Raw genomic sequence first — 23,918 nt, 5'->3', positions numbered from 1 at the left:
GCGCCATGACCGCGGTGCTTCCAGTGCTGGGCCACATTCTGGGCTCGGTGGTCGTGCTGTGTGTCCTGGCTGTCAGTGACGTACCTGGCCGCCAGTTCAGATGGTGTTTGGACGGCTGGGCATCCATGGAGGAAGATGAAGATCCTGGTCTTGATGTCAGCTGTGTCAGTAGTTCAGAGAAGAGCTCGGAAGCAGCTGTGTGTAACGAAGACAGATCCGTCAGCGTGATCGGGGAGGCGCTCAGCAGACTGGTCAGGACCTCAGAGGTCAAGTCCGCCTGCCTGAACTGCCTGACCAGTTTCTTCGCTGTGCAGACCACCAAAAAGGGGGGAGCCGCCACCACTGCCACAGGGGGTGCGAGGGGGTTGCTGAAACTGTCTGACGAGAAAGCGGTGAAGTTCGGGCGGGTGTTGAAGCTGACTCTACGTCTGTGCCGGTTTCCCCGACACCTGAAGCTGGTCAGGGTTGTGCGAACTTTTTCAGAGCTGCTGCAGGCGGATGAGAGCGGCGAGCAGAAGGGGGATGGGGGTGGGGGGCTGAGGAGGTGCGTGTCGCTGATGGCGGGAGAGCTTCAGAGGAGGGAGAAGGCGGCGGAGGAGAGGCGACGCAACCCCAGTCTGGCAGAGGTGATGGAGAAGGTGCAGAGAAAGGCGCCACGATGGGAGTGTGAGTACCTTGTGCTGTCTCTGACCACATTGAACGAACGAACGAACGAATCTTTTTAATGATGGAAGTGGAATAAGCATGCATATGCTCTTTTACATCCAGCCCTCAGGGCAAAAAGAAATGAAATCAAAATGTTCACAAGATAACAAAAGGTTATAGAAAAACATACATGAAATTCAAATACACTCAATTGCGCAGTAGCATTTACAAGTACATAATCATGATACCTGCATTAATGACAATAATGTATATGAATATGGTAATGAGAGAGATAGAGTGAGTGAGTGAGAGAGAGAGAGAGAGAGGATGAATGAATGAAGGAAGGAAGGAAGGAATAAATGAATGATAAATGAATGAATGAAGACAGAGAGAGAGAGAGCGAGAGAGAGAGAGATTTTGAGAGAGAGAGAGAGAGATATTTTGAGAGAGAGAGAGAGAGATTTTGAGAGAGAGAGAGATTTTGAGAGAGAGAGAGATAGATTCAGAGTAAGATTCAGATTAAGATTTTTTTTTATATTCATTTAAGGCCTTAGCCCCATATGAAGAGGGGCAAAAACATAATTGTATAATCAAACCAATGCCCCATGTCAAGTGGGGATGTAGGGGAGGGTGTTATAAATACAAAGGCACATGATAACAAAGATAACTCGGATAATAATAATATTGATAATGATAATAGTAATAATAATCATAATAAAAAAAAAGAAGATATGATGATGATAGTAATAATTTTGTTTAGATAGCTCCAAATCAAATGATTTTGTCCAAAGAACTTTAGAAATTATAATATAAAATACAGTATGATAATATTAATTTCTCATCCATCAAAACATGACAAGACATTGCATCAAATTCAAAAGTACGTGCATGTACTAAACTCTGTGTCCACAGTAAACACCCCCAAACCAAAACGAACATCCAAAAGCAACCACGTTCCTCCCAGCGCCCAAACATCGCAAAACCCAGCTGCAACACCCAAAGAATCAGTCCCACTCTCTCTTTCTCCCCTCCACACGATACCCCAATAACACACACAGTGTGTGTAGTGAATGAAAAAAGATATTATAAACATTGATACAGAAAATTAAAAACTGTAACCACATCTGTATAAAAAAAAAAAAAAAGCATCAGTATTTTTTTTCAATTTGTGAGGATTCCTTTCATTTACATGAAGAACGAAGAGAAAGTCATTTTACAGAATCCTTGACTTCTGGCTTTGGGAGCCCTCAGTGATCGCACAGGACTTTCACAGAGTCTGTAACTAAGGGTCTTATATCCAGGGACGGGATCTTGATCTTGGGTCATGTGGTGTCAGCGTTCCTTTGTAGATATTGGGTAGGTGGTAAGATGGATCATTATCATATGACCTATCCAACATATGTCCTTTTTTCTTCAAAAGAATATTTCCAGAGGACAACACTTTTGTTGCCGTGTTGTTTTTTTTGTTTTTTTTCTTCAGTATGCCAAGTGTCTGCTGCACATGGGACTTTGGTTTATCAGTTTATCAGCTCATTTGATCTGAATGACTAGATTTTTAGTTTTATTTGCAAAAAATCAAACTTGGGGGAAAAGGTAAGACGAGGAACGGAACCCAGATCCTGACAGACACTGTATTGGTAGATAAACATCTTCACCATTCTGCCATCTTAGTTTTTGAGCTTGGTGGTCTGGGGGTGAGGAACATGATGATTATGACGGGCGCAATAGCCGAATGGTTAAAGTGTTGGACTTTCAATCTGAGGGTCCCGGGTTTGAATCTCGGTGATGGCGCCTGGTGGGTAAAGGGTGGAGATTTTTCCGATCTCCCAGGTCAACGTATGTGCAGACCTGCCAGTGCCTGAACCCCCTTTGTGTGTATACGCACGCAGAAGATCAAATACGCACGTTAAAGATCCTGTAATCCATGTCAGCGTTCGGTGGGTTATGGAAACAAGAACATACCCAGCATGCACACCCCCGAGAACGGAGTATGGCTGCCTGCATGGTGGGGTAAATAAACAAGAACGGTCGTACACGTAAAATGTTAAATGTTACATGTTTGCCTGAGTGTGTATGTGTGTGTGCCTGAAATATGATTGAACGACACAGGCAACGAATGATGAGCGCCCAATGGCAGTCGTCAGCCAGCTCTACCCAGGTAGGCAGCCTGTTGTGTAAATGACCCCGTGTTTGTAAAGCGCTTAGAGCTTGGTCTCCCACCGAGGATAGGCGCTATATAAGTATCCATAATCAATCAATCAATCAGTCAATATTGTCTGTAAAGTGATGGCCTAGAGGTAACGCGTCTGCCTTGGAAGCGAGAAAATCTGAGCGCGCTGGTTCGAATCACGGCTCAGCCGCCGATATTTTCTCCCCCTCCACTAGACCTTGAGTGGTGGTCTGGACGCTAGTCATTCGGATGAGACGATAAACCGAGGTCCCGTGTGCAGCATGCACTTAACACACGTAAAAGAACCCACGGCAACAAAAGGGTTGTTCCTGGCAAAATTCTGTTGAAAAATCCACTTCGATAGGAAAAACAAATAAAATTGCACGCAGGAAAAAATACAAAAAAAAAGAAAAGAAAAAAGGGTGGCGCTGTAGTGTAGCGACGCGCTCTCCCAGGGGAGAGCAGCCTGAATTTCACATAGAGAAATCGGTTGTGATAAAAAGAAATACAAATACAAATACATGTGCTGAAAGTTATCGTGTGTACCTCCTGGCAGGGTACCTGGAGTATGGACTGGCCAAGAGAGATCTGAAGAACTGGTGGCTGGCAGGGTAAGTGGTGCTGTTGCAGATTTTATTTTTCTGTGTGTATGTGTGTGTGTGTGTGTGTGTCTGTGCACTTTGTATTGTTTCAGTTTCAGTTTCAGTAGCTCAAGGAGGCGTCACTGCGTTCGGACAAATCCATTTTACGCTACACCACATCTGCCAAGCAGATGCCTGACCAGCGGCGTAGCCCAACGCGCTTAGTCAGGCCTTGAGAAAAAAAAAGAAAAAAAAAGTGAATAAATAATAGATAAGCGTACATAAATAAGTAAATAAATAGATAAATAAATAAATAATAATTATAATATGAAAAAAAAGGTAGTAATGATAATAATAACAATAAAAAAATTTAAAAAATTTGTATAAATAAATATTGTATTGTGTGTGTTTTTGTTACAATTTTATATATATTTTTATTAGCATCAGGCTTTGGCATCTGTTTAGAACTGTGCAGTGTAGACCCTGTTCAGGACGGGGATTGTTTGTATGAAAAAAAAAAAGCAAAAAAAAAAAAAAAAGCACACCATCACAGACTTGAAGCTAGTTGTGTACCCTGTGAATGGAGAGAGTTACCACTCTTTTGCACGCCAGTGCTGATCTGTTATTCTGGGAAATAAAGAATTTGTCTTGTCCTACCTTGGTTTCCTTGTGGTGACACGGAAGTAATTGAGCGAGTTTGTGCAGTAATGATAATGTTGTTTATTACTTTGTACTCCCGAAAAGATGAGCGAGTTTGTGTTTCTTAAGGTATTTTTCTTTGATTTAAAGGCAGTGAGTTTGTGTTGTTGTTGTTTTTTTTTTAATGGAGTAATATATAATTTATATAAACACACATTTATGTATATATGTATATATAAACACACACACACACACACACACACACACACACACACATATATATACACATGACATATATATATGTGTGTGTGTGTGTTTGTATGTGTGTGTGTGTGTGTGTGTGTGTGTGTGTAGATAGATAGATACATAGACACACACACACACACACACATATATATATTTACATTATGCAGATAGTTTTCTGAGCATAATTCATGTAACAGGAGTACTAGGTGACTTGTGTTTCTTTTATGAAAGTATAAGTCAGCTGGTTTGTATGGGTTTTTTTTCTCTCTTCTTTTTCATGTTATATATCTTTAAAAAAACAAACACACGCAAGCAGTTATCTGAAACCTTCCAGGTTTTTGGAGATTGAGGTGGTGGCCAGAATTGTTCACAACTGTTGTTTATTACTTTGTACTCCTGAAAAGATGTCTTTAGGGTTGCTGGGTAGACAGTCTATTGTGTTGTGTTGTATAATGCTTTGCTGTGCTGTGCTGTGCTGCATTGCATTGCATTGCATTGTACTGTGTTGCACTCTATGGTGTTTTGCTGCATGGTGCTTTATTGTATTGTATTGTATTGTATTGTATTGTATTGCATTGTCTTGTATTGTCCTTATCGTACCACATTGTATTTTACTGAACTGTATTGTAATGTATTGTGTTTGTTTTGTACTGTTTTGCGTTGCATTGTATTGTATTATAATGTACTCTGTATTATGCTGTATCATATTGTATTGCTTTGTACTGTATTATATTGTATTGCATTGTATAGTATTGTACTGCATTGCATCGTATTGTATTGCATTGTACTGTAATGTACTGTACTGTACTGCACTGTATGGTACTGGATTGTACTGCAGTGCATTGCATCACATTGTATTGAATTATATGGCATCAGATCACATCATGTTGCATTGCATTGCATTGCATTGCATTGCATTGCATTGCTGTGTGTCAGGTTTGTGGAGTTCCTACGTGCCCCTCCTTGGGTCCTTACTATACTGTACTGTGTAGTATTGTGTGGTATTGCATTGTCTTGTAGTTCATTGCATTGTATCACATTGCATTGCATCGCATCGCATTGCCTCACATTACATCGCATCACATTGCATTATATTGTACTGCACTGCACTGCATTGTACTGTGCTGTGCTGTACTGTATTGCATTGCATCTCATTGCATTGTATTGCATCATATCACATTGCATCACATTGTATTGCATTGCATTACATTGCTGTGTGTAAGGTTTGTGGAGTTCCTGCACGTCCCTCCCTGGGTCCTTACTACACTGTACCGTGTAGTATTGTGTGGTATTGTATTGTCTTGTATTTCATTGCATTGTATCACATTGCATTGCATTGCACTGTGTAACATCGCATTGCATCACATTGTATTATATTCCATTGTATTGTACTGCATTATAATGTACTGTATTGCATTGCATTTCATTGCATCGTATTGTATTCCATTGCATTGTATTGCATTGCACCACATCACATTCCATTGCATCGCATCACATTGCATTGCTGTGTGTCAGGTTTGTGGAGTTCCTACATGCCCGTCCGTGGGTGCTGAGGACAGAGCGTGACATGGGACGGGTGCTGGAGGTCCTGACCCAGCTGTCACAGGCCGAGGATCAGGGGCCACAGACACTGCTGTGTGCTGAGGTGGGTGTCAGCCAGTCAGTCAGTCAGCCAGTCAGTCAGTCAATCTATCAGTCGATCGATCATCTTCTTCTTCTTCTTCTGCGTTCACTCGTATGCACACGAGTGGGCTTTTACGTGTATGACCGTTTTTACCCCGCCATATAGGCAGCCATACTCCGTTTTCGGGGGTGTGCATGCTGGGTATGTTCTTGTTTCCATAACCCACCGAACGCTGACATGGATTACAGGATCTTTAACGTGCGTATTTGATCTTCTGCTTGCATATACACACGAAGGGGGTTCTGCACATATGTTGACCTGGGAGATCGTAAAAATCTCCACCCTTTACCCACCAGGAGCCGTCACCGTGATTCGAACCCGGGACCCTCAGATTGAAAGTCCAACGCTTTAACCACTCGGCTATTGCGCCCGTCGATCGATCGATCAAAAATACTTTGTTAATGCACTCGGAAAATTTTCATTTGTACAGTTACAGGCTCGTTATAAACATGTACATGATGTGATCAGGCACACCCATGAAAAAAAAAAAAATGTATGAAAACAAGTCAAATAAAGCACACAAAAAGACCAAACCAACCCACAATAACTGTCAGTAGGCTAAAACCACACACACGCGCACACACACACACACACACACACACACACACACACACACAACATGCACATGCACACACACACACACACATGCACATGCACACACACACACGCCCGCACACACACACACACACACATGCACACACACACACACACACACACACACACACCCAACTCAAGTTTGTAAACTATCAGCTTTGTTATTGAGAATTATTGTATCGTATTCTTTTGGATTAGCCCCATCTGAATCAACGTTTGTGTCTGCATTCATATCCATGATCTGTCCACATTGACTGCAGCACAGAGTGTATGTGTGTGTGTGTACAGTTGGTGTCCAAGACCTTCGTACAGTTGCCGTCAGCAGTGCGAGGGTCAGTGCTACTGGCCACTTACAGGGACACCCAGTGGTCAGGTCTGCCGCACCTGTCGGACACTGACCAGGCGCTGACCGTCGCTTTCAACAAGCTTTCGGCCACCACTGTGCATAAGGTAGGTCCTGTTTTGTTTTGTGTGTCACTACTGTAAGGTATAACTCTTCAGTATCTGTGTCACTGGTGTAAGGTATGTCTCTTCAATTTCTGTGTCGCTGGTGTAATGTATTACCTTCAGTATCTGTGTCATTGGTGTAAGGTATGTCTCTTCAATATCTGTGTCACTGGTGTAAGGTATGACCTTCAATATCTGTGTCGCTGGTGTAAGGTATGACCTTCAATATCTGTGTCACTGCTGTAAGATATAACTCTTCAGTATCTGTGTCACTGGTGTAAGGTATGACCTTCAATATCTGTGTCACTGCTGTAAGGTATGTCTCTTCAGTATCTGTGTCACTGGTGTAAGGTATGACCTTCAATATCTGTGTCACTGCTGTCAGGTATGACCTTCAATATCTGTGTCACTGCTGTAAGGTATGTATCTTCAATATCTGTGTCACTGGTGTAAGGTATTACCTTCAATATCTGTGTCACTGCTGTCAGGTATGACCTTCAATATCTGTGTCACTGCTGTAAGGTATGTATCTTCAATATTTGTGTCACTGCTGTAAGATACATCATTTCAATATCTGTGTCACTGCTGTAAGGTATGTATCTTCAATATCTGTGTCACTGCTGTAAGGTATGTATCTTCAATATCTGTGTCACTGGTGTAAGGTATGACCTTCAATATCTGTGTCACTGCTGTCAGGTATGACCTTCAATATCTGTGTCACTGCTGTAAGGTATGTATCTTCAATATCTGTGTCACTGGTGTAAGGTATGTCTCTTCAGTATCTGTGTCACTGGTGTAAGGTATGACCTTCAATATCTGTGTCACTGCTGTCAGGTATGACCTTCAGTATCTGTGTCACTGCTGCCAGGTATGACCTTCAATATCTGTGTCACTGCTGTCAGGTATGACCTTCAATATCTGTGTCACTGCTGTCAGGTATGACCTTCAGTATCTGTGTCACTGCTGTCAGGTATGACCTCAATATCTGTGTCACTGCTGTCAGGTATCTGTGTCACTGCTGTCAGGTATGACCTTCAATATCTGTGTCACTGCTGTCAGGTATGACCTTCAATATCTGTGTCACTGCTGTCAGGTATGACCTTCAGTATCTGTGTCACTGCTGTCAGGTATAACCTTCAGTATCTGTGCCACCCTGTCAAGTATGACCTTCAATATCTGTGTCACTGCTGTAACAGTGTAAGGTATGTCTCTTCAGTATCTGTGTCACTGGTGTAAGGTATGACCTTCAATATCTGTGTCGCTGGTGTAAGGTATTACCTCCAGTATCTGTGTCACTGCTGTCAGGTATGAGATATAACTCTTCAGTATCTGTGTCGCTGGTGTAAGGTATTACCTCCAGTATCTGTGTCACTGCTGCCAGGTATGTCTCTCAATGTGGAGTGATGGCCAAGTGGTAACACATCCGCCAAGGAAGCAAGAGAATCTGAATGCACTGGTTCAAATTCCATGCTCACCAGTATTCTCTCCCCCCCCCACCCCTTCTCCCCGCACTAGACCTTGAGTAGTGGTCTGGCCACTAGTCCTTTGGGTGAGATGATAAACTGAAGTCCCTTGTGCTACATACACTCAAGTACATGTACCGTAAAGATTGGTCTATAAGCCGTGACTTTTTACTCCGGCTTCAACCTCTGCGGCGTATACAATGATGTGGCTTATTTGAGGATTTTAATGATCCCGGGAGTGTCATGTTCTCGTCTATTCTTAGCTACCCTTCAACTCATGATTTCTGTCCGTGAATTTTTGGATGAGTTTCAGGATAGTGTGCTAACTGTTCACGTTTTATAAATCAAAACCGCACACATTAAAGCCTTCCAATCAGCATTCAGTTCTACTCTGCTCAAGTGTAGAAGAAACCCACAGGAAGTAAAGGGTTGCTCCTGGCAAAATTCTAAAGAAAAATTAACTTTGATCGGGAAACAAATACACTTGTATGCAAAGAAAAAAAAGAAAAAAAAAAGAAGATGCTGCGCTGTGGTGATGTGCTCTCTCAGGGGAGAGCAGCCTGACTTTCTCACAGAGAAATCTGTTGTGACAATAGAGTAATGCAACACAACGCAACGCAATGCATGCAACGCAAGACAATACAATACAACGCAATGCAATGCAACACAATACAACACAGTACAATACAGTGCAGTACAATGCAACACAATGCAATGCATTACAATGCAATACAACGGAATGCAATGCAATAACAATGCAATACATCACAGTACAATACAGTGCAGTACAATGCAACACAATGCAATGCAATACAATGGAATGCAATGCAGTGCAATAACAATGCAGTACGATACAACACAGTACAATGCAGTGCAGTACAATGTAATGCAATGCAATAACAATAACAATGCAATACAATACAACACAGTACAATGCAGTGCAGTACAATGCAATGCAATGCAACACAATGCAACACAGTGCCACATGGTCTAGGGTCATCCACTCCACGGATGCATCTCTTTCTGATTTGACTGTGTATTGCCCGTTACCATGGAATATGGATGTGTGCAACTGCTTCCTTGTCAGGACGTCTGTGATGTGATTGGCAGACCATGACCTTTGACCTTCTGTTTCAGAACCTTCAGGACATCCTGCCATTGGCTCTGCATGACCTCCTGACCTTCACAGGTCATGCTGTCAACACTGCCATTGGCAGCGAGGGACAGACTTCGGTCGTTGTGAAGGTAAATCACTTTTAAAACGGGATGGAAGGATGGAAAGAGATTTGGTGAAGTGTGCTACAGAGACATGAAGGTAATAGATTTTATGTTAGAAAGGAATGATAGAAAGATAGACAGAGAGAGAGAAAGAGACTTGAAGGTGATCACTTTTCTACTGGGATGAAAAACAGACAGAGATGTGCAGAATGATGCTGTTGATTTAGGAAGTTAATAACTTTCACCTTGGGGAGGAAGGAGAGCGATGCGAAGAAATGTATTTCTTTTCTTTTTATCACAACAAATCTCTTTGTGAAATTCGGGCTGCTCTCCCCAGGGAGAGCGCGTCGCTACACTACAGTACCACCCATTTTTGGGGTATTTTTTCCTGCGTGCAGTTTTATTTGTTTTTCCTGTCGAAGTGGATTTTTCAACAGAATTTTGCCAGGAACAACCGTTTTGTTGCCGTGGGTTCTTTTACGTGCGCTAAGTGCATGCTGCACACGGGACCTCGGTTTATCGTCTCATCCGAATGACTAGCGTCCAGACCACCACTCAAGGTCTAGTGGAGGGGGAGAAAATATCGGTGGCTGAGCCGTGATTCGAACCAGCGCGCTCAGATTCTCTCGCTTCCTAGGCGGATGCGTTACCTCTAGGCCATCACTCCATGCGTTGTAGAGGTATAAAATAATAAATCTTCCATTGGCGAGGAAAGATAGAGATGCAAAGAATGGTGCTGTATGGATATGAAGGGGATCATTTTTCTATTGGGAAGGAAAGATGTGTGTTATTATTATTATTATTGTTGTTGTTGATATTATTGATATTATTATTATTATTATCATTATTGTTGTTGCTGTCGCTGTTTCTGTTGTTGTCATGATGATGATGATTATGATTATTACTAATATGATTATGATTGTTATTGTGCTTTCATATCTGTGGAACTGCATGTTTGTTGCATATCTGTTATGCATGTGTGTGTGTGTGTGTGTGTGTGTGTGTGTGAATGTGTGTCTTCATGTTTTACATTCATTTCCTTATTTATTATCATTGTTGTCTTTTTTTTTTTTTTTAGTGTGTATAGAGCTGACTTCATCAAGATTTTGCGCCTTATAAATATTATTATTCATAGTAGTGGAGGAGGTGGCGGGGGGTGGGGGGAGGGTGGGGGTATGAAGTCATCCTCATTTTTTACACTTAAATGTACTTTCAATGCATGTTACGGCTAAAGAAAATGAGATGACTGATTGTGTTGTGTTACGCTGCTGGTCAGGCATCTGCTTGGCTTGGCAGATGTTTGTGTGTAGCATATATGGATTTGACCGAACGCAGTGTGACGCCTCCTTGAGCTACTGATGCTGATACTGATACTGTGTGCAGGTGGTTTTATGAGGGGACGTATGCTTTATGACGACAGGTGCTGGAGCTGATGCCGGAAGCGATGGGAAGTGTTCATCCGTTGCGCCACCCCCACCGGTCCCTGCTGTGTCACTGTCTGCAGAGGGTTCTTCACTGTCGTCTGCTGGACGCTCGGGAACAGAAGAATTGTCTGAACCTGGTGTCCTTGCTGGTGAAGGTGTGTGTGTGTGTGTGTGTGTGTGTGTGTGTGTGTAGCCTGTGTGTGTGTGTGTGTGTGTGTGTAGCCTGTGTGTGTGTGTCTGTGTAGCCTATGTGTGTGTGTGTGTGTAGCCTATGTGTGTGTGTGTGTGTGTGTAGCCTGTGTGTGTGTGTGTGTGTGTGTGTGAGAGAGAGAGAGAGAGAGAGAGAGTGTGTGTGTGTGTAATGTGTGTGTGTGGGGGGGAGGGGGAATCGAGGGGGTGGGGGGGGTGCGTGTGTGCATGTGTGCACGCATGTGTGTGTGTGTGTGAATGCATGCATGCAGGGGGGGGGGAGTGGGTGTGTGCCCACATGTTTGTGTGTGTGCATGCATACATTTGTGGTGTGTGTGTGTGTGTGCGTGTGTGCACGCATGTGTGTGTGTGTGTGTGTGAATGCATGCATGCATGCATAAAGAGAAAAGGAATGATGTTGAGGCTTCTGTTTATTTCTTTAAATGGTGTAGTTTAATCAGAGAGCCCCAAAACAGTCACAACCACAGACGCTCACAAGTACAGAGACATGTAACTTAAAAAAAAAAAGAAGAAAAAAAAATGTAGATTGCAGTAATTTCCAATTTCATACACCATTTTGTTGTTGTTGTTGTTGCATGTTTTTTATGTTAGATTGAAGTAAACAGAACACATAATAATCATCGTGTAACAAAATACGAAAGACAGAAACAACACACATGCATTAGTATGTATATGGAAAGCAAAATACATGCGATATCTTGCAGCATACAGAAAGCAAAACAGCACGCAGAGTAGGTGATTTCATACAGAAAGTTTAGCTCTCAGACTATTATCAAATTCATTACGGACCAAGTATTGTTCTAATGTCAAGTGCATATGCTTTAGTAACCTGACAATTGAGCATATAATTTTTCAGTGTAGTTTGGTGAAGCCTTTTGTACACGAAAGTGTGTCTTCACAAGTGACTGAGAACGTTGATGTTTTTGACTTTTTGCATTCATTATCAGTTGTTTCGCTTGTCAGTTTAACAACTTCTCTTTTACGAAGTCCTTTAAGTAATTTCCTGTAACTGTATTTAGAGTTGTTTTGTTGTTGTTGTTTTTTTCTTCCAAATTTCACCCACATTTTTACCCTCATTTGCCCAGTTTCTCCCAACCCTCCATTCATCCACATCTCCCACCCCTTCTAACCGATAATACTCAGATGTATTCATAAATACTTTAACAAAATGTCTTCAATCACCGATATGTGTGACAGGACATTAAACAAAATTCCTCCTCCCTCATACAGAAAGCAAACAACACTCATTCTGTGTGTGTGCATACAGGGTGCAAATAAGGCAGACTTATCGAATAAACCAGTAGGGTTTCACGGTCGGTTTCAGCAGCCGACTCCGACGCCAGACGTTACCCAGCATGCCCCTCTCCTGTCGCCGGCCGAGTTCCTTTCCTCCTCTGTTCTCCCCTTCATCACCCTCCACCACGCCTCCCCCGAACCACCACCAATCAGCACCGAGTTTGCTCTGAGGCTTCTGATTGGCTGCCTGGAGGCCACGCGCAGTGAGGGGCGCAGCGATTGGCTGGAGGGGGTCCACCCGGCGGTGGTGTTGGCGTGCCTGGCGGGGGTGCTGCAGGAGTGTGGGGGGATGGTGGGGGAGGACAGGGAGGTGGAGCGGGCGGTGACCACCAAGGGGCTGGTTCTTCGCGTCGTGCGGGAGATGGCGGAGCACTTCACCCTGGCTGGGATGGCGCTGGAGGGTAAGGCGGTGGATAGGTCATTGGGTGACTGCTGCGTCACTTTATCTAACCTTACACAGGCTGGGGAACTCTCAGCGGATCCGCTATTTTCAGCGGAAGAGTACTTCTTCTTCTTTTTTCGTGGGCTACAACTGCCATGTTCACTCATTTGTACATGAAATGCCTTTTATGTGTTTGACCATTTAAAAAAAAAAAACCCAGCCATGTAGGCAGCCATACTCCGTTTTGAGGGGTGTTCATGCTGGGTATGTTTTTGTTTCCATAACCCACCGAACGCTGACATGGATTACAGGATCTTTAACATGCGTATTTGATCTTCTGCTTACGGATACACACGAAGGAGGTTCAGGCACAAGCAGGTGTTTGTGTGTGTGTGTGTGTGTGTGTGTGTGTGCATTTTGTGTAGTGGTAGTAGTAGTACTTAGTCATTGTAATGTTCTTCCACTTCAAGTGATATTAGACAATTTTGTGTGTGTGCCAGAGTGTGCGTCTGTGTGTGCATGTATGTGAGTGTGGTGTGCTTGGATGCTCGCGCAGATGTATGCATGTGTGTGTGTGCGTGCGTGTGTGTAAGTGTGTGCATGTGTATCTTTACTTGCACAGTCTCCGTTGCACGTAAGCATGTTGTCACTGCGAGCATTGTTCGTTCTTATAGTTTAGCGTCTCTTCACTGTTAGCGATATTATCAGACGTGCGTGCATCGTGTGGAACACGGAGGCGCGCAGGTGCTGTTCTTTTCATTCCCTCCACCTGTGGCGCTGTGCAGGTGAGAGGCTGGGTTGGCTGCAGGACAGGTGTGCCCAGTGTCACTGGATGGTCTGCGCCTACCTCTCTCCCTTCCTGGGCCCCGCTGACCGCACAAAGCCTGACATGGTGAGCACTGACCCATGGTCTTGTTTCCCCTGTCCATGGTCATTTGCTGACGTCAGATCAGCAGTAGAATACAATGTGATAGAATATGTCTTTTATTACCAAGTGTACTGGGGTCACAATGGAATATTGGAGCGGATAGTATGTAACAAGATAACGAACATAAATCGATAATCATACACAAACACAGATACAGTAGAAATTAGGATACATACAAGCGCATATCAGTATAAGAGCTTGTGCATACTCACACATGCATGCACTGCACACACACACACGCACACACACGCACACACATTTGAACAGAAGCTGTATATTACATATGGATGGGTTTGATGACTAGATCTTCAGGTAGACGGTTGTTTATTTATTGATTAATAATGATAATGATGATACTACCACTACTACTACTACTAATGATAATACCATAACAATGATAATAACAATTATAGCAACAATGATGATAATAATAACAATGATAAGAGGAAGAAGAAGAAGAAGAAAAATAATAATGGTAATGATGATGATAACAACAACAACAATAACAATGATAATAATGATAATGATATTAATAATAATAATAATAATAATAATAATAATAATAATAATAATAATAACAAGAGAGGCAAGGCCTTCAAGACTCACTTTAATCGTTAAAATGTGTTCTGTATTTGTTATTATAAAGCTTCGGGTTAAAAGAAAAAGAAAAAAGAAAAAAAAGTCCTAAAGGCAGATTCGAACCCCGCATGTTCAGGTGAGAAGAAACTGCCTTACCCATTACACTATCATGACTCCTTCACTGACGTTCAAAAATATAACATTTAAACATGCTTTTTTAAAGGGCGATAAATCGATTGTGGTATTCGCAGTGAGAACGCTGTTTAAATCATATTATTCTGGTGTATCTTGGGCATTCAAAAAATCTGTAAGGGCAATTAAAAATTCTTTTTAAGTCCGCGGTAAAGGAGACGTGGCTATCGCCCCAATCACACTGCAACATTTAGCCGTTTTCTCTGGATCTAGATAGATGTACAAGTTTAGTTACATCGGGTTGACACGGTTGATTCAATTTCTCTTTTATGTTCATTCTAGTTTTATAGTTTAAAAGTTGATATGAAAATTGAGTATTTTGTTAAACTAATAACATGTAGAGCCAAGTACAAGTACTTCTAAATGTTGTATGAAGTGAAAAGGACTTCATTTTGAGAAAAGTCAAGACTGGAAATTTTTACGTTTCATCAATTCAAGGGTATTAACTCTTAACTCTCATGGTTTATTATTTTAAACTATGAATTCCGACTGATTCAGTGAATATTTTTATGGCAGTTTGGGGCGTAATCCAGTAAGTGAAGAGGCGTTCACAAATCTTTCTCAGGATAAATATTTAACGGTCTCTTCCAACTTTCCATCACATGTTATCGTGTATTGTCGATTAAATATAGGATTGAATGGGCAAGTCAACAACTTGAAACAAAATGGCGTTGTTCGCGTTCGCGAAGAATATGAGCACGCGCTTTGAATGTGTATAAATATGTGTACGCAATTGATTTTTGCCCTTGACCTTCAGGGCTTAGCCAATAGATCTATAAAGTTCACTCGTCGCATTGATTTTAGTATTTTCCGAAAAAGACCACTTGGGCGAATGAACATAGTGAAAGTGCTGTACACTGAGAGTAAAACAGACAAGCTTTTTATGTATTGAGTATAATTTGAAAATGTTATGTTTAAGATGAGAAAGATCAGTTTCAAGCAAATTAAGCCCCCTAACATTAATTACAGATTAATTTCCCTTTTTTTACTATCTGCACCAAAGACATGCAAAATAAATATAACTTCCATGCTTAGCAAAAGAAGTTCCTGTTTGAACAAAAAATGATAAAAATGACTGCTCTTGTTGTGTCAGAATATCAGATCAAAGTGCCAAGTTTAGAGAATAAAAAACAACAACAAAAAACCCCAGTAAATTCAGTTTGCATATAATTTGGCTTCTTTTTTTTTTTTTTGTGCCCATCCCAGAGGTGCAATATTGTTTTAAACAAGATGACTGGAAAGAATTGAACTTTTCCTAATTTTATGCCAAATTTGGTGTCAACTGACGAAGTATTTGCAGAGAAAATGACAGTGTTAAAGTTTACCACGGACACACACACACACACAGACAACCGAACACCGGGTTAAAACATAAACACACTTTGTTTACACAAGTGAGTCAAAAATGATGATGATGATGATAATAGGACACGTCCTCCCAATCTAATAAAACAAAAGCTCATTATTTCATTACTTACTGTTTATGAATGTTATTTGATACAAGTCATAATATGGTTCATCAGCCGTCATGATAAAATTGAAGTGTAACGTTGTGAGCACAGTATAAGCTTTAAGCTTGTTGATGCTCTTTTGTCATTCATTGCATTGTAATCATGTTGTTGAATAATTAAAGATTATTTAAACCATAAAAAAAACCCAAAAGCCCCGGGCGCTTACAATGACAAGCACAATGATGATGTCATCAGTACTGTGTGTGTGTGTGTGTGCGTCCACACAGCTGATAGCAGGCTATGTGACGGGAGCCCTGAAAGTCGTGCCACAGAACCCGTCAGCACTCCTGCGTCTGTCGGCTGTCAGTGACGATGCCGCTTCCCAGGTGGTGCAGGCCCTGCACAGCGATGTTCATATCCCTCGCCCCTCTCTCCTCGTCTCTCTGGCACAGGTAAAACGTCTCTCTGGCACAGGTAAAACGTTTAAACGTCTCTCTGGCACAGGTGAAACATCTCTCTGGCACAGGTGAAACACCTCTCTGGCTGACACAGGTGAAACATCTCTCTGGCACAGGTGAAACATCTCTCTGGCACAGGTAAAACGTTTAAACATCTCTCTGGCACAGGTGAAACATCTCTCTGGCACAGGTAAAACGTTTAAACGTCTTCTGGCACAGGTGAAACGTTTAAACGTCTCTCTGGCACAGGTGAAACGTTTAAACGTCTTCTGGCACAGGTGAAACATTTAAACGTCTCTCTGACACAGGTGAAACATCTCTCTGGCACAGGTGAAACAACTCTCTGGCACAGGTAAAACGTTTAAACGTCTCTCTGGCACAGGTGAAACGTCTCTCTGGCACAGGTGAAACGTTTAAACGTCTCTCTGGCACAGGTACAACGTTTAATCATCTCTCTGGCACAGGTAAAACGTTTAAACGTCTCTCTGACACAGGTGAAATGTCTCTCTGGCACAGGTGAAACGTTTAAATGTCTCTCTGACACAGGTGAAACATCTCTCTGGCACAGGTAAAACGTTTAAACGTCTCTCTGGCACAGGTGAAACGTCTCTCTGGCACAGGTGAAATGTCTCTCTGGCATAGGTAAAAGGTTTAAATGTCTCTCTGACACAGGAAAAACGTCTCTCTGGCACAGGTAAAACGTCTCTAAGGCACAGGTAAAACGTTTAAATGTCTCTCTGATACAGGTGAAACATCTCTCTGGCACAGGTAAAACGTTTAAACGTCTCTCTGGCACAGGTTAAGCGTTTAAACATCTCTCTGACACAGGTAAAACGTCTCTGTGGCACAGGTAAAATGTTTAAACGTCTCTGACACAGGTGAAATGTCTCTCTGGCACAGGTAAAAGGTTTAAATGTCTCTCTGACACAGGTAAAACGTCTCTCTGGCATAGGTAAAACGTCTCTGTGGCACAGGTAAAAGGTTTAAACGTCTCTCTGACACAGGTGAAACGTCTCTCTGGCACAGGTAAAAGGTTTAAATGTGTCTCTGACACAGGTAAAACATCTCTGTGGCACAGGTAAATGGTTTAAACGTCTGTCTGACACAGAGGTGAAACGTCTCTCTGGCACAGGTTTTCAGTTTTGAGGTCAGTTCACGGTTTTCGTTGGCTATAGTCTGAATGTGTTTTGAAAACAATTCTTTACCATGGTATTTTCAAAGCTTTTTGTTGTCATCAGGTTTGCTTCACATGTTTGTATAGGGTGTATGCAGTCTGATCACTGATGATTGATGATGTAAAGGTGTTTGTTATCGTCAGGTGTTGCCTCACATAGGATGTGTACAGGTGTTGCTTCATATATTGGCATAGGACGAAAACAGTCTGGTCACTGATGACCATGATGATGTTGATAATGTTGATGATGATAGTGATGATGATGTAAAGGTGTTTGTTATCGTCAGGTGTTGCCTCACATAGGATGTGTACAGTCTGATCACTAATGATGATGATGATGATGATGACGATGATGATGTAAAGCTGTTTGTTGTCATGTATTCAGTCTGATCACTGATGATGATGATGATGGTGGTGATGATGTAAAACTGTCGTCGTTGGGTTTTGCCACACATATTGGCATGGGTATGCAGTCTGATCACTGATAATGCTGTTGATGATGATGATGATTGATGACGATGATGATGATGCTGATGATGACGCTGTTGATGATGATGGTGATGATGATGAAAAGCTGTATATTATCATTAGGTTTTGCCACACGTTGGTACAAGATGAATACAGTCTGTTCACTGATTATTAACATGATGATGACGACGACGGCATTGTAAAGCTTTTAGTTGTCGTCAGGTTTTGCCACACATTCTGGTATAGGATCTATACAGTTCTGATCACTGATGATGATGGTGTTGATGGTAAGGACGATGATGATGTAAAGCTGTTTGTTGTGGTCAGGTTTTGCCACAGATTCTAGTGACGGAGGTACACCGCGTGGTGAGGGTTCTCACAGCGTTGGTCGACACGGGCTGTGTGCGTATGGATCTTCACAAACACTCCCTTTTCGACCACTCTGCATTTGATATATCAGGTACCATTTCTGTGTGTGAAAGATGTGTGTTATGCATGGATTATATGTAGTGCTTTCCTGCTTAGTGTTTGAATTGTGGAAGAGGTTTTTTTATTTGGGGAGAAGCCACTGTATTGTGATGTGTTGTGTTACGTTGTATTGTGTTGTATTGTGGTTTGTTGTGTTGTATAGTGTTGCGTAATTGTATTGCATTGTATTGAGTTGTATTGTATTCGTTTTTTATATGTTGATTATGTATGACGGAGCAAAAGGGAGACGATTATAGTTTACACATTTGATGTGTTACAGAGCACAAGGGAAGTAATTTGGCTCTTGCTGGTGATGCATGACAAAGCACAAGGGAGATAATTCATTTTTGACTCACTTGTGTAAACAAAGTGAGTCTATGTTTTAACTCCATGTTCGGTTGTGTGTGTGTGTTTGTGTGGTAAACTTTAACATTGCCATTTTCTCTGGAAATACTTTTGTCTGCCAATTCCAAAATTGGTTTAAAACATGGTATGAAAAAAATCTTCACAGTCATTCCAATAACAGGTTGTAAGTCTCCCGAATTAAGCTGCATTTCTGAATCATTAACGGTTTATTTGAGATGTGTTCCGAAATCCAAAAATTCTAAAAACCGCTTTCCGCTGAGTTTGGCTGACAAGAAGGAAGATGACATGACCTCGTGTTTCTTGTTCACAATCAATAGGAAAGAAACACAAATTCTGGACAGAACACTTTCAGTGATACTAACTACACCATTGACGTGCTTACTGCATGTAAATATTCTAAAGAGGACACTGAATTAACTGGAATGAACATAAAAGAAAAATTGAATCAATCGTTTCTTTCAGCCCGTTGTAGACTGGTTTGTACAGATCTAGAGATCTACAATGTGTTGCGATGTGCTGGAAGGAGATGGCAACGTCTCCTTTACCGCTGAAATAAAAGAATAATCGAGATATAATAAAACACACAAAAAACATTATTTAAACGGCGTTATTACAGCCACTACAATCAAAGCTATTTATCGCACGAAGAAGAAAGCATCAACATTGCTTTAAGTTTTGAATTTAGTCTTTTGACGTCAGATGTGCTGCCGCCTTGGGGATTAGTCTGCTTGTATCAGAACTGAAACCATTTACAGCTTAGTCTTTTGTGGACTATGACTCTCAAACTAGGAGGCAAAATTGCACTGGCTCTTAGTGCTGAAGCCTTTTGGGCGAGTTGGCCTTTGGGAACCATCCCAACGCCGACTGTCCTAAAACCCTCTTGGCCGAGAGAGTGGGGATGTACTTGGGCAAGACACTCTCCACTATAATCAAATTCTAGCCCAAATAGTCGGAACAGCAGTTGCCTCCTCTGCTGTTCTGATGGTCATAGTCGGACACGGCTGACTATCATATAAAGTCAGAACTGAACATGCGTGGTTTGATCCTGCTGGCATGCCCCCCCCCTTTTTTCTCCCAAGTTTATTATATATATATTTATTTAATACAGAGCACTCTTCATCGATTTAAAAAAAATCTCTTTTAAGAACGCCAGAGAATCGACAGACAGACAGAAAATACGAAAAAACTTAGCCGTATGGAGAGCACAGGAACAGGAGTCATGATGGCTGCCGGAAAAAGAGGGCGCTAGCCAGTGGGACAAAGGGGAGGTTATCTTCTTCCGGGAGGTTATCGGCCGTAGTTTCGTTTTCTCCGCATAGGCGGATAGTAGTTTGCACAGGACAGGAATGTCAGACCCCTGCCGGAGTCTGCACTAGTTGGGTCACGGTTAAGTATGTGTAATTAAAATCTCTTTTTTTACTTCTCCTCATGATTCTTTTACTGGATAAAGCGCGAAGCACAAGTGAGTCTTGAAGGCTTTGCCTTTTGTTTTTTTTGTTTGTTTTGTTTTTGTTTTCACATCATCATTGATGAATGTTTGCAGCAGAGTGCAGGAGGGAGGTGATGGTGTGCCAACTGGTGACGGAGGCGGTGGTGGTGATGGTGTGCCAGGAACCAGGGTTCTCTCCCCCCTTGCTTCACCACCTCGCCCAGCTGATGGTCGCCGCACTGCAGGTTGGTACGCTGGGGCTGCAGTGGTTTTTGTCAGGTTTTGTTTTTGTTTTAGTATGAAAGTAAACATTTTTTTCATTTTTCATGTTTGGTCATTTATCATTGTGAAAGTTGTATGGACCAAAAATTTAGATATGTGTTTTTTTTATTGTATTATTGAGTTTTGTGTGTGTGTGTGTGTGTGCGTGCAAGCATGTGTGTGTGTGGACTGTAGTGGTTTAAAAGAATAGTTTTCATCTTTTGTATGTGTGTGTGTGTGTGTGTGTGTGTGTGTGAAACCTAAGAAGAAAAAAAAAATCCACATTTTGTTATTCATCCTTGCAAAAGGTCTATGGACCAAAATATTTGGATATTTCTTATTTTGTATTATTGTTGGGTTTTATGTTTTGTTTTGGTGTGTGTGCATGTGTGGTTCTTGGTTTGTTTGGGTTTTTTTTTGTTTTGTGTACAACTGTCACAACATGGTTTTAAACTTCTCTAGTGCTGTAGTGTGTGTGTGTGTGTGTGTGTGTGTGTGAAGAACTTGATGTAATAAAGTAGACAGAACTTTATAGTACAGAACAGGGATAACACACAATAATGTCATGAAACCTTATGGTTTTTAAGACTCGGAACACTTAAGTTGTAAGCGTTTTCAGAAATATTTGTGCGTGTATTTGTGCATGCATGTGCACATTTATGTGTATGTGTGAGTCGGTGCATTTATATGAGTGAGAAAGAGAGATGGGGGGGTATTTATCATTCTGACACTGAAGTCCTTGAAAGCTAAATTAAAAAAACCAAAACAAACACATTGTGGTCATTCTAAAGTGGAGTCTAAATGTAGTCTGTACCCTTGTATTGTATTGAATCTTTTTTCTTTTTTACTACAACAGATTTCACCGAGTGACATTTGGGCTGCTCTCCCTTGGTAGATCACATCACCACATTGTTGTGGCATCCTTAAACTTTGTTCTATTGGCGATTGTATTTGTTTTGCTATCAAAGTGGATTTTTTGCAGGGAATTTTGCCAGGGGAGACCCTTTTGTTGTTGTGGATTCTTTTATGAGCTCTTAAGTGCATGTTGTATTTGTATTTGCAAATATTTGCATTTCTTTTTATCACAACAGATTTCTCTGTGTGAAATTCGGGCTGCTCTCCCCAGGGAGAGCGCGTCGCTATACTACAGCGCCACCCATTTTTTTTGTATATTTTTCTGCGTGCAGTTTTATTTGTGTTTCGTATTGAAGTGGATTTTTCTACAGAATTTTGCCAGGGACAACCCTTTTGTTGCCGTGGGTTCTTTTACGTGCGCTAAGTGCATGCTGCACACGGGACCTCGGTTTATCGTCTCATCCGAATGACTAGTGTCCAGACCACCACTCAAGGACTAGTGGAGGGGGAGAAAATATCGACGGCTGAGCCGTGATTCGAACCAGCGCGCTCAGATTCTCTCGCTTCCTAGGCGGACGCGTTACCTCTGGGCCTTCGCTCCACTGCACATGTGACCTCAATTTATTGTCTCATTTAAAAAAGACTAGCACCCAGACCACATATTCAAGATCTGGTGGAGGGGTTGAGTAAAAAGAAAAATCCTGGTCCGTATTTTGGACTAGAACCCATGGACACTCGCTCCCTGTTTGGGGCGCATAACCACTGAGCCACTGCTCCACTTCCATAACGATGATGTCGATTATGATGGCGATGTTACTTTCCGCTTCCAGACGCTGATACAGCCACCGCCCAAGGGGTCGAAGGTCGCAGACAGGTGCGTCTTGAAGGTGGCGCTGTTCTGCCAGGTGTGTGCCGTCATGTCGGTGGGCGCTGAGGTCATGCTGGATCCCCTCTTCGTCCTCCTCCTTGATCTGCTGTCCTCCCTCCTCCCTCACCAGGATCCCCAGGATCCCCAGTCGCAGGAGGCGCTGTCGGTGCCCGAGGAGAACCTCCGCAGTTCTCTGATGCAGGGGGTGGCCCTGATCCCCAAGAAGAACCTGCGGAACACGCTGTGCAAGAAACTGAACTGTCTGCAAAAGAAAAATTCTGCTGAGGAGAATCAGCAGGCAACCAGTTAACCCCCTCCCCTATCCCCCCCCCAAAAAAAAAGAACTGTCAGAAAAAGAAGAATTCTGCTGCGTAGAATCAGCAGGCAACTGATTAAAAAAAAACAAAAAAAACAAAAACAAACTGAGCAGTCAGAGAAAGAAAATTTCTGCTGAGGAGAATCAGCAGGCAACTGATTAAAAGCAACAACAACAACAACAAAAGCTGAACCATCAGAGAAAGAAACATTCTGGTGGGTAGAATCAGCCGACAATCGATTAACCCCTCCCCCCCTTGACCGCCCCACCCCCCCCTCCAAAAAAACAAAACTGAACCATCAGAGAAAGAAACATTCTGCTGAGTAGAATCAGCAGGCAACCGATATAAAAAAAAAAAAAAAAAACAGCGAAGAAAAAACAAGATGACTGGCAGCACAGGGGGCAGAAGGAGAGAAGATACTGTGCAGTGATTGGATGACTATGGCTTAGGCTAAAGGCGGAATGTTCTGTAGCCTAGATTGGATGACTATGGCTTAGGCTAAAGGCTGAACGTTCTGTAGCCTTGATTGGATGACTATGGCTTAGGCTAAAGGCTGAACGTTCTGTAGCCTAGATTGGATGACTATGGCTTAGGCTAAAGGCTGAACGTTCTGTAGCCTTGATTGGATGATTATGGCTTAGGCTAAAGGCTGAACGTTCTGTAGCCTTGATTGGATGACTATGGCTTAGGCTAAAGGCTGAATGTTCTGTAGCCTTGATTGGATGACTATGGCTTAGGCTAAAGGCTGAACGTTCTGTAGCCTTGATTGGATGACTATGGCTTAGGCTAAAGGCTGAACGTTCTGTAGCCTTGATTGGATGACTATGGCTTAGGCTAAAGGCTGAACATTCTGTAGCCTAGATTGGATGACTATGGCTTAGGCTAAAGGCTGAACGTTCTGTAGCCTTGATTGGATGATTATGGCTTAGGCTAAAGGCTGAACGTTCTGTAGCCTTGATTGGATGACTATGGCTTAGGCTAAAGGCTGAACGTTCTGTAGCCTTGATTGGATGACTATGGCTTAGGCTAAAGGCTGAACGTTCTGTAGCCTTGCTTGGATGACTATGGCTTAGGCTAAAGGCTGAACGTTCTGTAGCCTTGATTG

General features: G+C 42.3%; 1 protein-coding gene across 2 annotated transcripts in view; it reads left to right on the top strand.

Moving 5' to 3' along the window:
• The window catches only part of LOC143275954 (uncharacterized), a 23,939-nt gene extending 866 nt beyond the window's left edge, over positions 1 to 23,073 (top strand). Inside the window, exons 2-13 of one of the 2 annotated variants that reach the window (XM_076580302.1) lie at positions 1 to 666; positions 3,372 to 3,426; positions 5,797 to 5,926; positions 6,848 to 7,009; positions 9,607 to 9,714; positions 11,108 to 11,266; positions 12,649 to 13,018; positions 13,785 to 13,891; positions 16,437 to 16,601; positions 18,577 to 18,709; positions 20,627 to 20,757; positions 22,459 to 23,073. The exon at positions 1 to 666 is cut by the window's left edge and continues 160 nt beyond it. In XM_076580302.1, the coding sequence (XP_076436417.1) occupies positions 1 to 666; positions 3,372 to 3,426; positions 5,797 to 5,926; positions 6,848 to 7,009; positions 9,607 to 9,714; positions 11,108 to 11,266; positions 12,649 to 13,018; positions 13,785 to 13,891; positions 16,437 to 16,601; positions 18,577 to 18,709; positions 20,627 to 20,757; positions 22,459 to 22,806 (2,534 nt within the window). In that variant the 3' untranslated portion in view covers positions 22,807 to 23,073. Of the gene's footprint in view, positions 667 to 3,371; positions 3,427 to 5,796; positions 5,927 to 6,847; positions 7,010 to 9,606; positions 9,715 to 11,107; positions 11,267 to 12,645; positions 13,019 to 13,784; positions 13,892 to 16,436; positions 16,602 to 18,576; positions 18,710 to 20,626; positions 20,758 to 22,458 lie in introns of both variants that reach the window. The other variant, XM_076580301.1, reaches the window with a different exon arrangement.
• The last annotated feature ends 845 nt before the right edge of the window (positions 23,074 to 23,918 follow it).

The sequence above is a fragment of the Babylonia areolata genome, chromosome 31 (assembly GCF_041734735.1).
Source record: "Babylonia areolata isolate BAREFJ2019XMU chromosome 31, ASM4173473v1, whole genome shotgun sequence".
In the NCBI taxonomy this organism is placed as follows: Eukaryota; Metazoa; Mollusca; class Gastropoda; order Neogastropoda; family Buccinidae; genus Babylonia; species Babylonia areolata.
The sequence above is the reverse complement of the archived record's forward strand: the minus strand, read 5'-3'. Positions and strand labels throughout refer to the sequence as shown.